Consider the following 11,969-nt stretch of genomic DNA (forward strand, 5'->3'; position numbering starts at 1 on the left):
ACCTGTACTGCTAAGCCCCAGCATAATTACGTAGTCTTACACGTGGACCACTATGGAGGGAAAAAAAAAGCCTGAAACGTGTGTTCTTATCTTGTGTAACTACTAACACAAATTATTCTTCTCCCTCCCAGATGGTGAGTTGTATGCTGGGACATCAGCTGACTTCATGGGGCGGGACTTTGCCATCTTTCGCACTCTCGGCAAACATCATCCAATCCGGACGGAGCAACATGACTCCAGGTGGCTTAACGGTGAGTGAGGAGGAACAACATTTTATTCTGATAGTTTTTAGGGTTTTTGTGTTGAAGCTTTTTAATAGACTTTACCAGATCTTGAGACAGTTCTTCACAGAACTGCATAACAGTAGGTTTGCATCCCACTTATATAACAGAAAAATGTTTTAGTGGTATATAAGATATGAGGTGTGCTGTTGCAGGTCTGACTGACAGTTACTGCTGGACCTTTAGATGCATAGTTTTAATATAAGTTCCTACTTTAGAATTTTCACTTATTTTTCAGAAACACCTATCGTAACAAATCACATATCCTAAAGATTCACCTGGATACTATGATAGATAGATGTACTCAATTCTGGCAGAAACAATGTAATCATGTATGTTATGGTCAAAACATACTCTGCTCACACTATATTTGTATCATAGATAAAGATCTGACCATGCTTTTTGAGGAATTTGTAGATGAATCCAGAGAATTCCAAGAGTTCACTTATTTTTTTTTTCTTGCTCCTGTATATTATTGCATTTCACCATACTACTGTATCACCCAAGAAACTCTAGCCTTTCTACACATAGCTCAAGATATTGCAATTTAAACAAAATGTAGGAAGCACATTATTTATTTTTGGCCTGTCTCGGCAGGAGTTCAGGTTTCAGTATAAACCTCAGCACCAGGTTCTGTGTGTATGTGTGAATAGTTGCTATTATATGGTAAGTTCAAGTCTTGGGGCTGACTTTGAGCCTGATTTTTTGTATCCCCCCCCCCCAGGGATTAAAAAATCCCCTCTAACAAACCTCACCCTGTGTAGATGTATTTGCTACTTATTTAATATTTTCAATGTCAAATCTGTTTCTTACAGATCCAAGATTTGTGGGTGTTCAACTGATTCCAGAAGGTGACAATCCAGAGGATGACAAAATCTACATGTTCTTCAGAGAAAACGCCATGGATGGAGAACATGCGGGAAAAGCCACATATGCACGCATTGGACAACTCTGTAAAGTGCGTCTACACACAAACACCCTGGCTCTCACAAAATAAAAAGTTAGGCATACACAGAAGGAGAACGACAAAGTCACACACACTTTCACATCAACACTGTGTGAATTAGCCTCTATCTGGAAAACAATTGGCTGGTGACTGAATGACTTTCATTATGGCAGCACTCAGGAGCTTTTATATGGGACTATTTTTAGCCTGAAGAAGGGTGGGCTTTTTTGTATTTGGCACAATCACTTCCAAAGACAGGAACCTGAGAGAAATGTTAAATGTCACCAAAACCTGAGAGGCAAAGCCACCATCAATGTCAGCACTGTTATCTTAATGCCAGGCATTGGCTTTTATTGGATCGGGTACACCCTTTAGTTCTAAAGGTTTATGTTAAGTTACTGACCTTGCATCAAAGGTCATATTCTTAATCCAAGGAATTCAGTTAACAGAGTGGAGAACTAATGTCTGGTTTAACCTCCTATTTAGCTGCAAATTGTGTCTTCTTCATGACAGCTTGATTACCTAGCATATTAGGAATGTGCTATCCACAGCACGAGGCACAGGACAAGCCATATATTATGCAAGATGTGGTATTAATTTGGGCCAATACATATTTTCAGACATTCTGATTTACTGTAATAAATCTGTGGAAATGGAATGCAATTTAATGAGCCAGCAATGTGTCTGTCTGCTGCATTTTAGAAAACAAACTGTGAGGCAGTGGGGTAGTCTTCTTTCTGTATAACATCTAAATATTATTCATCTAAAAAAAGAACAAACATATCTCAAAAAGGGAAATAACCAATGTCATAACAGTAGCCATGTTTCATATTAATTTCAAAGAACCAATGCACAATATGTTGAACTTTCCAGATATAACTAAATGCTAATCTTCATTTACTGTACACCTGTACAGTGATGTGAATGGATGTGAACTTTTGTACACATGTAGCAAAAGTTCACATCTCAACACATTACAAAGACAACAGCCACACTAATTGCGACACAACAAAGCTAATCAGCCATTTCTTCATAATTTCTAACATAAAAGAACTAAACTAATAAACAAAAAGTGCCAAAAAATAACATTTTGCTAAAATTGCATTACAGAAAAAAAAAAGTAGCATTGTGTCCAGTTTCCTCAGAATTGTGGAATGGTTGCATAAATGCAGTATTGATCAAAGACCAGCTTGCAATAGACTATGTGATGTGACAGTATTATTGCATAAATATACAGTTTTTTGCATCCATACTCAGATTTCTTTTTATTATTATGGACATTTAAAAAAAGTTTCACAAAGACTATACTGCTATCAGCAATCAAAATTTTCTCACTGAAAATAAATTTAAGCTCAGTAGCACTTTTTCTTTAATAGACAGAGAGAGAGAATTGCATCTTCAATAAAGATACAGCTTGCTGTTCAGAATTGACACTCACATAAATCACTGTGTCATCTGTATACATTTGGATCTGATCTTTCCTATGTAAAGCCTAGAAAATGATTAATTTTCCGCCATGTTTTTTATGTAATTAAATTTAGTGTAAGTAAAACTGAAAGAATTTCAAAGTGTCTTCTCAGCCTATAGATAATATAACAAGTTATTACAAGTTAGACAATGCAAGTTTTTTTTTTTTTCAGTTGATATTATATATTGGAAAATGTGAAGCATAAAGTATTGTTTCCTTTAAAGTTTGCATTATTTTATATCAACCTTTGTGTCAAACTGTGATCTCTTCCACAGAATGACCTGGGAGGTCATAGAAGCCTGGTCAATAAGTGGACTACCTTTTTGAAAGCTCGGCTTATTTGCTCCGTTCCTGGCAGTAATGGAATAGACACACACTTTGATGAATTACGTGAGTTACTGATCATGTTTCTTCTCACACAGTCTCCTTAATATGAAATATTCAGTTTTTGGTGTATAATGTCTGTTAATCATTCTGTTTGGCTTTCAGAGGATGTTTTCCTCATGAGCACAAAGGATCCCAGGAACCCAATCATCTATGGAGTATTTACCACTTCCAGGTACTATAGATCGCAGTGGAGTTTTGATGTTTGGAGGTGGAACTGTTGATATATTATTTGTATTTTGATTGTGCCCTCTCTTTATCTGAGTATTTTTTTTCCATTAGTAACATCTTCAAAGGTTCTGCAGTGTGTATGTACAGCATGACTGACATCAGAAGAGTGTTCCTGGGTTCATACGCTCATAGAGATGGACCCAACTATCAGTGGGTTCCTTTCCAGGGACGTGTTCCTTACCCAAGGCCTGGCACAGTAAGTACAACAAGCCCTTTACAGGACTGTGAGCAAAGACCTTCCCTTCATGTTAACTAATCTTGGAAGTTTTTGCTCTTTTAAATATGAAGTTACAAGTATTATAAAATGTTTTTTCCACAGTGCCCAAGCAAGACATTTGGTGGATTTGAAACTACTAAGGATCTTCCTGATGAAGTTGTAACTTTTGCAAGAAGCCATCCAGCCATGTTCAACCCTATCTATCCAATTAACAACCGACCAATTATAGTCAAAACAGATGTGGACTACCAGTTCACTCAAATAGTGGTCGATAAAGTAGAAGCGGAGGACGGCCAATATGATGTAATGTTCATAGGCACAGGTATGTACATTTCCTCAAAACTATGCTTTTCAAACTGGAACACTGATACAATAAACTGTGTGCATGATGGAAATAGATATACAGGAACGTTTTACAATGTAAGCTTTTAATGTATTCCATTATGTTCTAGACATGGGAACCATTCTGAAGGTTGTATCCATTCCCAGAGGCTCCTGGCATGATTTAGAAGAAGTCTTATTAGAAGAAATGACAGTCTTCAGAGTAAGTTCTCCCTTTGGCACTTGCACTGTTTCTTAAAGAATAAAAGAACCTGAAGTATTTGCTTGAATGAAAATGTTTTTTTTTTTTTTTTTTTTTTTTCCATTTTTCAGGAACCAGTTGCCATTACAGCTATGGAACTTTCAACTAAGCAGGTATTAGCTGAAGCACTTGCCAATTAACCAAATACTAATGTTAGCAGCAAACATAGCAAAAAAAACAAAAAAAACAAACAACAACAACAAAAAAAAAAAAAAAAAAAGATAATAATGAGTACCTCAAAAGACTGAATGGAGGCCCACTGGATTTTACTGCAAACACAAATGTGAAAATAGTATATAATAACAATTAAACCAGTGTTTATGCAAAATATGTGTGTCTAAAACACCTGCCAAAAAAGCTTTTCCTTAGAGGTGACACACCTTGCTTAAGGCAAGAGAGGCAGAACAAAGACATGTTTGTGTGCACTATTTAAACACTTTGGGATGAGCTGCTGTGTCATCACACAAAGATCTCAGTTGTTGGATTGTCAGTGACAGCTTGTCATGTTAAATGGCAGAGAGGTAAAAAAAAAACAACAAAAAAACAAGCAAACTAATTGACATGAGGGAGGAACTAAGCACCTATAATAAAAGGGTCTGTCTTTGTTTTTTAAATGTGAGCCAGTCATAGTTCTGTTACTTAAAAAGCACTACGCACCCACACTAATATTTAAACTGCCCCTGTTACAATATATCATATGTCTAATACTGAGTTTCCAAAAATCTTCTCTTCCTAGCAACAACTTTACCTTGGCTCAGACATTGGTGTTTCACAGATGCCTCTACACCGATGCGAGGTGTATGGGAAGGCTTGTGCTGAATGCTGCCTGGCAAGGGACCCTTACTGTGCATGGGATGGCACAGAATGCTCCAGATATTTTCCCATGGCTAAGAGGTAACAAATAAAGTCCACATTCATATTTGTCTTGTTGCATCCTCATAATGCATTTTATAAACTGCTTAGCATTTTATGCACTTAAGCTTATCAGGCTTGCTAGTGGCGGGCCTCATAATTCCTGCTGTCCCTGACCAATTCAAACCAGTGACTTGTAGACTGAAAGGAGCTTTTTTGATCTTCTCATTGGCATTGGGAATGTGGCAATACCCCTAATAAAATATACTTATGAACAATTGTGAGAGGCATGGGAAGCAGTAGGGCAGAAATCAGTTTGCTTTGGTGTCTCCATAGTTGCTTCTGGCATTGTTTATAGAAAACATCCTCAGGGCAATATTTGACACCAAACATTACACTCAATTTCTTCAGCATCTGCAGCAAAAACAATGACAGGCTTGTGTGATGGATTTATTTTAATTCCTTAATCATACACACCCTACAATTTTTTTTGCTAAGCTACATGCAGTCTACTGTTTATCTGTTTGTGTTGGCCTTCACGTTGCTGCACACCCAAACCTTATTCAAATACACACCTATACACACACAGACGCAGACACACAAACTCTTCTTTTTCTCTCACACACAGCAACAAAACTGGTGTCTTTGCTGACTCATAAAGTTGTTGTTTTTTATATTATTTTTGTTTCTGCAGGAGAACTAGAAGGCAAGACATCAGAAATGGAGACCCACTCACTCAGTGTTCAGATCTGCAACACCACGGTACATGATAAAATCACAGCTGTCAAAAATAACGTGTCAACTGCAGTAACTAATTTAATATTTTTAACATAATTAATGGATGCACAGCATAACAAGCTCAATACAGTCATCATTTCTCTGAACATAGAGGTGTCCTGAGGCAAGATGGAAAAGATGAGCCTGCTGACTCTGTGGATGGATTTGAGAATAACAACACATGGGCGTCACCCCCACTGCGCATTGTGCACAAACTGCGTTGTGCACAAACCTGGCTAGTCTAGTGACTGTCTGGTCTTCTCTGTGTCTGCTCCTCCTCTCTGTCTCCTGTTGTTCTGTGACAACTGACGGTGATCAGCTGATTGGCTTTTCTGTTGCTAGTACCATTTCTCGTACCAAGTTCATACCGGCACATATTTATCCCAAAGTATTGTTTTTGGCAGGACCCTTCTCAGTAGCTGACAGGTGATAGAAAGGATTTATACTTTAGGTATGCAGGGGTGGATCTAGAAAAGTTTTGAAGGGGGGCCAGGCAGGAGCACTGACCAGGAAAAGGGGGGCACAAATGAGACCTTTGTGTTTTTAGCCTGATCATCAATTTTATCAGAATTTATTTATCAGTATCAGTTGTTTAACTTAATTTGTCAACATCTGGTGGTTTTATGATGGCTACTATCACCATGTGGTAATATGCAGATGGTTGGTGAGATGATGGTGTATTAATTCTGCATTATGATGTAGAACATGGTAGAGATTATGCAGAACAACATATAGAAGTACATGCTGCATTTACTGACCCTTGGACATCAGATGTTTACCCAAGGGAAGGTCAGCCCTAAAAATAGTTTCTTGCAAACTGTGTTTTAATCAAGAAAAGATCATTTTTTACATGTCGCTGAATGATCTCAAAGCAGGATGAGGCTTTTCTTGACATGATCAAGAGAGGGGAGATGTTAGTAGAACGAGTGTGTGGTGTTGTATCTATGAGTTTTATGTGTTTTCTGCTGGTGTGAAAATTAGGGCTGGTCCTTGTTAAAGGCTTTTAATTAACATAGCCAAGATTCCTTCCAGCTTCCTCTCTGTCGCCAAGACCTCCAGTCTACCGGCCAGTTAGTGGCCTTCATCAAAAATCAAGAATCCATCTGCATTCACTCACTTAAATTACAGGGTCTTTCACTTAACAAGATAAAGCACAAAGGAATTTTACTGAAATTCCAGCCAATTTGGGGTGGAATTTAGATGTATAAACTTTGCTACTACAGTAGTACGAAAAAGTGTTTGCCCCCTTCCTGATTTCTCATTTTTCTTTATGTTTGTCATGCTTAAATGATTTACATCATCAAACAAATTTGAATATTAGTCAAAGGTAACACAAGTAAACACAAAATACAGTTTTTAAATGAAGGTTTTTATTATTAAGGAAGAAAAAAAAAACATCCAAACCTATGTGGTCCTGTGTGAAAAAGTGATGAACATTTAAAGGTTCAGATACAGAAACAGCTCGCTCTCTGTAGAGCTTACTAGACCTACTTTTGGAATGGCTGAAATTAAGGACCAAGGCTGAATTTGGGGTAATCCACTTTGAAATCAATGTTGTTGGACCTCTGACACCCATTTGAAATTGTTGAAAAAATGTCTTTAATATCTGACCTTTAAATAGGACCTGTCTGACAAAGTGATGTAGACTAATTGATCTTCAAAAGCTCAACATCATGCAAGATCCAAAGAAATTCAGGAACAAATGAGAAAGAAAGTAATTGAGCTCTATCAGGACTCCAGCAAACCACAGTGAGAGCCATTATCCACAAATGGTGAAAACATGGAACAGAGGTGAACCTTCCCAGGAGTGACTGGATGACCAAAATTACCTCAAGAGTGCAGTAACGACTAATCCAGGAGGTCACAAAAGACCCCACAACAACATACAAAGAATTGCAAGTCTCACTTGCCTCAGTTAAGATCACTCCACCATAAGAAAGAAACTGGGCAAAAATGGCCTGCATGGCAGAGTTCCAAGATGAAAACAACTGCTTGGCAAAAAGAATATTAAGGCTCATCTCAAGTTTGCCAGAAAACATCTTGATGATCCCCAAGACTCTTGGAAAAATACTTTGTAGACTGACGAGACAAAAGTTGAACTTTTTGTAAGGTGTGTGTCCCGCTACATCTGGTGTAAAAGTAACACAACATTTAAAAAAAAGAACATCATAGCAGCAGTAAAATATGACGGTGGTAGTGTGATGGTCTGGGGCTAATTTGCTGCTTCAGGACCCGGAAAACATGTTGTGATAAATGGAACCATGAATTCTGCTGTCTACCAAACAATCCTGACTGAGAATGTCCAGCCATCTGTTTGTGACCTCACGCTGAAACAAACCTAGGTTCTGCAGCAGGACAATGATCCAAAAAAAACACCAGCAAGTCCACCTCTGACTGGCTGAAAAAAAAAAACAAAATAAAGACTTCGGAGTGGCCTAGTCAAGATCCTGACCTGGATCCTTTTGAGATGCTATGGCATGACCTTAAAAAGGTTGTTTTACACTCAAAACCTCCAATGTGGCTGAATTATAACTATTCTGCAAAGATGATTGGGCCAAAATTCCTCCAGAACACTGTTAAAGACTCGTTGCAAGTTATCTCAAATGCTTGATTGCTGTTGCTGTTGCTAAGGGTGGCCCAAACAGCTTTTAGGGAGCAGTCACTTTTTCAGACAGGCCATGTAGCTTTGGATTTCTTTTCTCCCCTAATTATAAAAACCTTCATTTAAAACTGCATTAGTGTTTACTTGTGTTGTTTTTGACTAATATTTAAATTTGTTTGATGATCTGAAACATTTAAGTGCGACAAACATACAAAAAAATAAAAGAAATCAAGAAGGGGGCAAACACTTTTTCACAGTATTGTATATGAGATGCCTAACGTGGTAACAGAGTAGAATTAATAACATGACAAAATTAATTAAAATGCAGTAACCTGAAGAAAGCAGTACTTGGAGGCAAATATTTTTTGACACAGAGAAAAGCAGAGAAGCAGAAAGGATTGCAAAACTCACAAGAAGTAGCTTAAGAGACTGGTCTTTAATTCTTTGCCCTCAAGATAAATACTGAGCCCATGACCATGGCCACAGAAATCAGATAATTGTAAATAATCCAATCATTTTAATAACTATCTGACGCAATATGCAATGCAAAAATGTAATAACTGAAAAATTACGGTTCACATTTTCCTGTTTCTTTTGATGTATGTATGTACATAGTGGGATAAGACTCAAACTTCCTGTTATTTTTGTATTATTGAACTTGGCAATGTCCACAGACTTAGCATTACCTGTCCTAATGTATGAGCTCATAGGTTTGCAACAACAGTAGGCTATCATGTGTTTTTTTTGTTTTGTTTTTTTTTGTCTTCCACTCATGTAAATACATCACATCTGTTTCCTACAATTTCCTCTTTTTTAAAAATTTAAAATTAGATGTAAAAGAACAAAATAAATCTGGTTTACAGGTAAAAATGTATGAGGAGTATCGGAAAGAAATCTGTTAATCTGATTTCTCATAATCATTTAACTGCCATTATCTGAAAAAGCACATCACATTATCCTGTTTACATGATCCACTTAAATAATCTGATAACTCCGGAAATCAGATAATAATTAGATTTTTGGTGAGCATGTAAAAACAAAACTAGGTTATAAACACAACCAGTACTGTCTGAAACAAAAAGCTGCCAGTTTTTATTTAACTAAATGTTACTCTTTTTTTTGTTATAGATGAACAAAGTGATCAGGCAACCTTCATGGATAAGACTGTGTATGGTGTGGAGAACAGCAGCACTTTCCTTGAATGTAGTCCCAAGTCGCAACGAGCGCTGACATACTGGCAGTATCAACAGTCCACCGATGACCACAAACAAGAGGTTTGGTTTCACCTCTGTTCATCCTATACTTAATCTGTTTTATTTCTTTTTATTTAAAAAGACATCAAAAAGGTTTACTTTAAAAGCAGATAAATAATGATAAATGATACCTCCATATAAAGAGAATTTCATTTGATCATATGGAATTATAGGTTATCAATATTTAATGCCATAACTGACTCAAGTGAAATGAATTTATGTCATTTAAAAAAAGCAATGAGCAGCACAGTTGATTAGATTATTGGACAATGTGACATTCTAATAGATTCATTTTGATGAGCTGCATTTAATTTCTTTCCCGTCTTTATCTCTTTGTCTTTCATTCTGTCTCTGGGCTTTAATTATCTAACTGTGCAGATCAAATCAGCGGAGCGTTTTATCCACACAGAGCAGGGCCTCCTGATCCGGATTCTTCACAAGAAGGATTCAGGCATCTACATGTGCCAAGCAGTGGAACATGGATTCATGCAGACAGTTTTAAAGGTTAACCTAGAAGTCATTGACACAGAGCGGTTGGAAGATCTTATACATCGTAATGAAGATACAACAACTAATGTCCAAGGCCATGATGTTTCCTCACTAAGAGAAGCTCCAACTCAGAAGCTTTGGTACAAAGACTTTCTGTCTTTGGTCAACCACCCAACCCTGAATAGTGTGGATGACTTTTGTGAGCAGGTTTGGAAAAGGGAGCGGAAGCACAAGAGACAAAAAGCTCACCTTGTGCAGCAAGTGCAAATGCACCAGCAGAAGGTTGTGGTGCACCCTCACAACCACATGCATGCTCAAGGGCTGGCATCCAAGTGGAAACACTTGCAAGAAAGACAGAAGGGACGCAACCGCAGGACCCATGAACTAGAGAGGGCTCCTCGCAGTGTCTGACCCATAAATCTTGACTTTCCCCACTGAGTCTTGAGACGACAACCAGATCACACTCTGTAGTATAGAAAAAAAAAAAAAAAAAAAAAAAACCTCATTGTTACTCTCTTCATTCTCTAAAAAAGACTTCTTCCACAAAGACTGACCAGAAAAGGTTCAGAATAAATATTACCCTGTTCAGTGTGTGGGCAGCCATGTTTACAGTACTGTAGTACAAAAGACTGCAGGAAACAGGATGTTGTTGTATCATGCCAGAGCATTGGAATATTATCTCGGCTGGCCTCTGTGACCTGAACTCTGCAGAGGGACAGTCTCAGCACAAGAACTGGATGCAAATACCATCCTATAGATATGACTCACAATTTGCCCATGGTATGCCAGTTTGGTGTCTTTGATAGTGTGCAGATAAACACATACCTTAAATAGCTGGTGTTTTTTTCAACACACAAAAGGGGAGTAGGTGAGATTGTAGTAAAAGCAAGCTGAAGAATAAATAGGTTTGCACAGAAATTATAAACTAAAAAGGTGGCACACGTCAAAAGGAAAGGACAAGGTGGAATAGCTTTCATTTTTGGTGTCATCAATTGATAAATAAGTCAAAATGAAAGGGAAAAGTGCCCAGAAACTGCAAGAAACTTGGTGGAGCAATTACTAATTTAATCATGCAATTAAAAAGTGTAAATATTCAATGGTGTCTCCGTACAAGAAAGGGAATGGCTTAGAATTGTCTAGTTGGTTCATGCCCCCCCCCCCCGATCAAAATTTATTTCAACTAAGTTTTGCAAACCACTTGATACCATAGAAATTTTATACTAATGTGTGTGTGTGTGTGTGTGTGTGTGTGTGTGTGTGCGTGCGTGCGTGTGTGTGTGTCTTTGCCCTAGATAAGCTTCCCGGACAAATAGATTTTATTATTGTTTTCTTGAAAATCTTTCTGGCCTGAGCATTTAGAAAACGACCTTGTGTCAGTTCCCAAAATGCCACCGCATTTCTGTGTTCTTCCATGTCTTTTTGATTATGCTTTTCTTTTTTTGTGTATTTATTGACAAATTGTGTCACATATATATATATATATATATATATATATATATATATATATATATATATATATATATATATATATATATATATATATATAATTGTTTGCAGGACCAATGTGGTGAAATAAGTGCATTATCATAATAGAAGACTGGAAGTTATTAGTGATTTTTACTCAATATCACATATCAGATGTGCTGAGCAATAAGCCAGTATCATTAGTAAATTGTATTTCCTACACATATATCTATATCTACACAGACAGTGCAGTGTAACACTTTCTTTCACTGCACTGCACTGAAAAAATAACAACAAACAAAAATTCAAACCCCCTGATTTTTCTGAATATTACAATCATTATTAAAGCAATGCACAGGCAAACACAAACTTGGAATGTAGCTGTGAACATTATGTAAATATAAATTCTATGGTCTATGTTT

General features: G+C 37.2%; 1 protein-coding gene across 2 annotated transcripts in view; it reads left to right on the top strand.

Annotated features, from left to right (window-relative positions):
• The window catches only part of sema3ab (sema domain, immunoglobulin domain (Ig), short basic domain, secreted, (semaphorin) 3Ab), a 34,280-nt gene extending 22,740 nt beyond the window's left edge, over nucleotides 1-11,540 (top strand). For both annotated transcript variants that reach the window (XM_041996768.1, XM_041996767.1), the window contains exons 7-18: nucleotides 132-251; nucleotides 1,097-1,239; nucleotides 2,971-3,085; nucleotides 3,185-3,254; nucleotides 3,362-3,506; nucleotides 3,630-3,849; nucleotides 3,980-4,071; nucleotides 4,182-4,223; nucleotides 4,847-5,004; nucleotides 5,657-5,724; nucleotides 9,470-9,615; nucleotides 9,973-11,540. In XM_041996768.1, the coding sequence (XP_041852702.1) occupies nucleotides 132-251; nucleotides 1,097-1,239; nucleotides 2,971-3,085; nucleotides 3,185-3,254; nucleotides 3,362-3,506; nucleotides 3,630-3,849; nucleotides 3,980-4,071; nucleotides 4,182-4,223; nucleotides 4,847-5,004; nucleotides 5,657-5,724; nucleotides 9,470-9,615; nucleotides 9,973-10,494 (1,841 nt within the window). In that variant the 3' untranslated portion in view covers nucleotides 10,495-11,540. The remainder of the gene's footprint in view (nucleotides 1-131; nucleotides 252-1,096; nucleotides 1,240-2,970; nucleotides 3,086-3,184; nucleotides 3,255-3,361; nucleotides 3,507-3,629; nucleotides 3,850-3,979; nucleotides 4,072-4,181; nucleotides 4,224-4,846; nucleotides 5,005-5,656; nucleotides 5,725-9,469; nucleotides 9,616-9,972) is intronic.
• Nucleotides 11,541-11,969: the final 429 nt, after the last annotated feature.

This window comes from Melanotaenia boesemani, chromosome 10 (genome assembly GCF_017639745.1).
Source record: "Melanotaenia boesemani isolate fMelBoe1 chromosome 10, fMelBoe1.pri, whole genome shotgun sequence".
NCBI classification, from domain to species: domain Eukaryota; kingdom Metazoa; phylum Chordata; class Actinopteri; order Atheriniformes; family Melanotaeniidae; genus Melanotaenia; species Melanotaenia boesemani.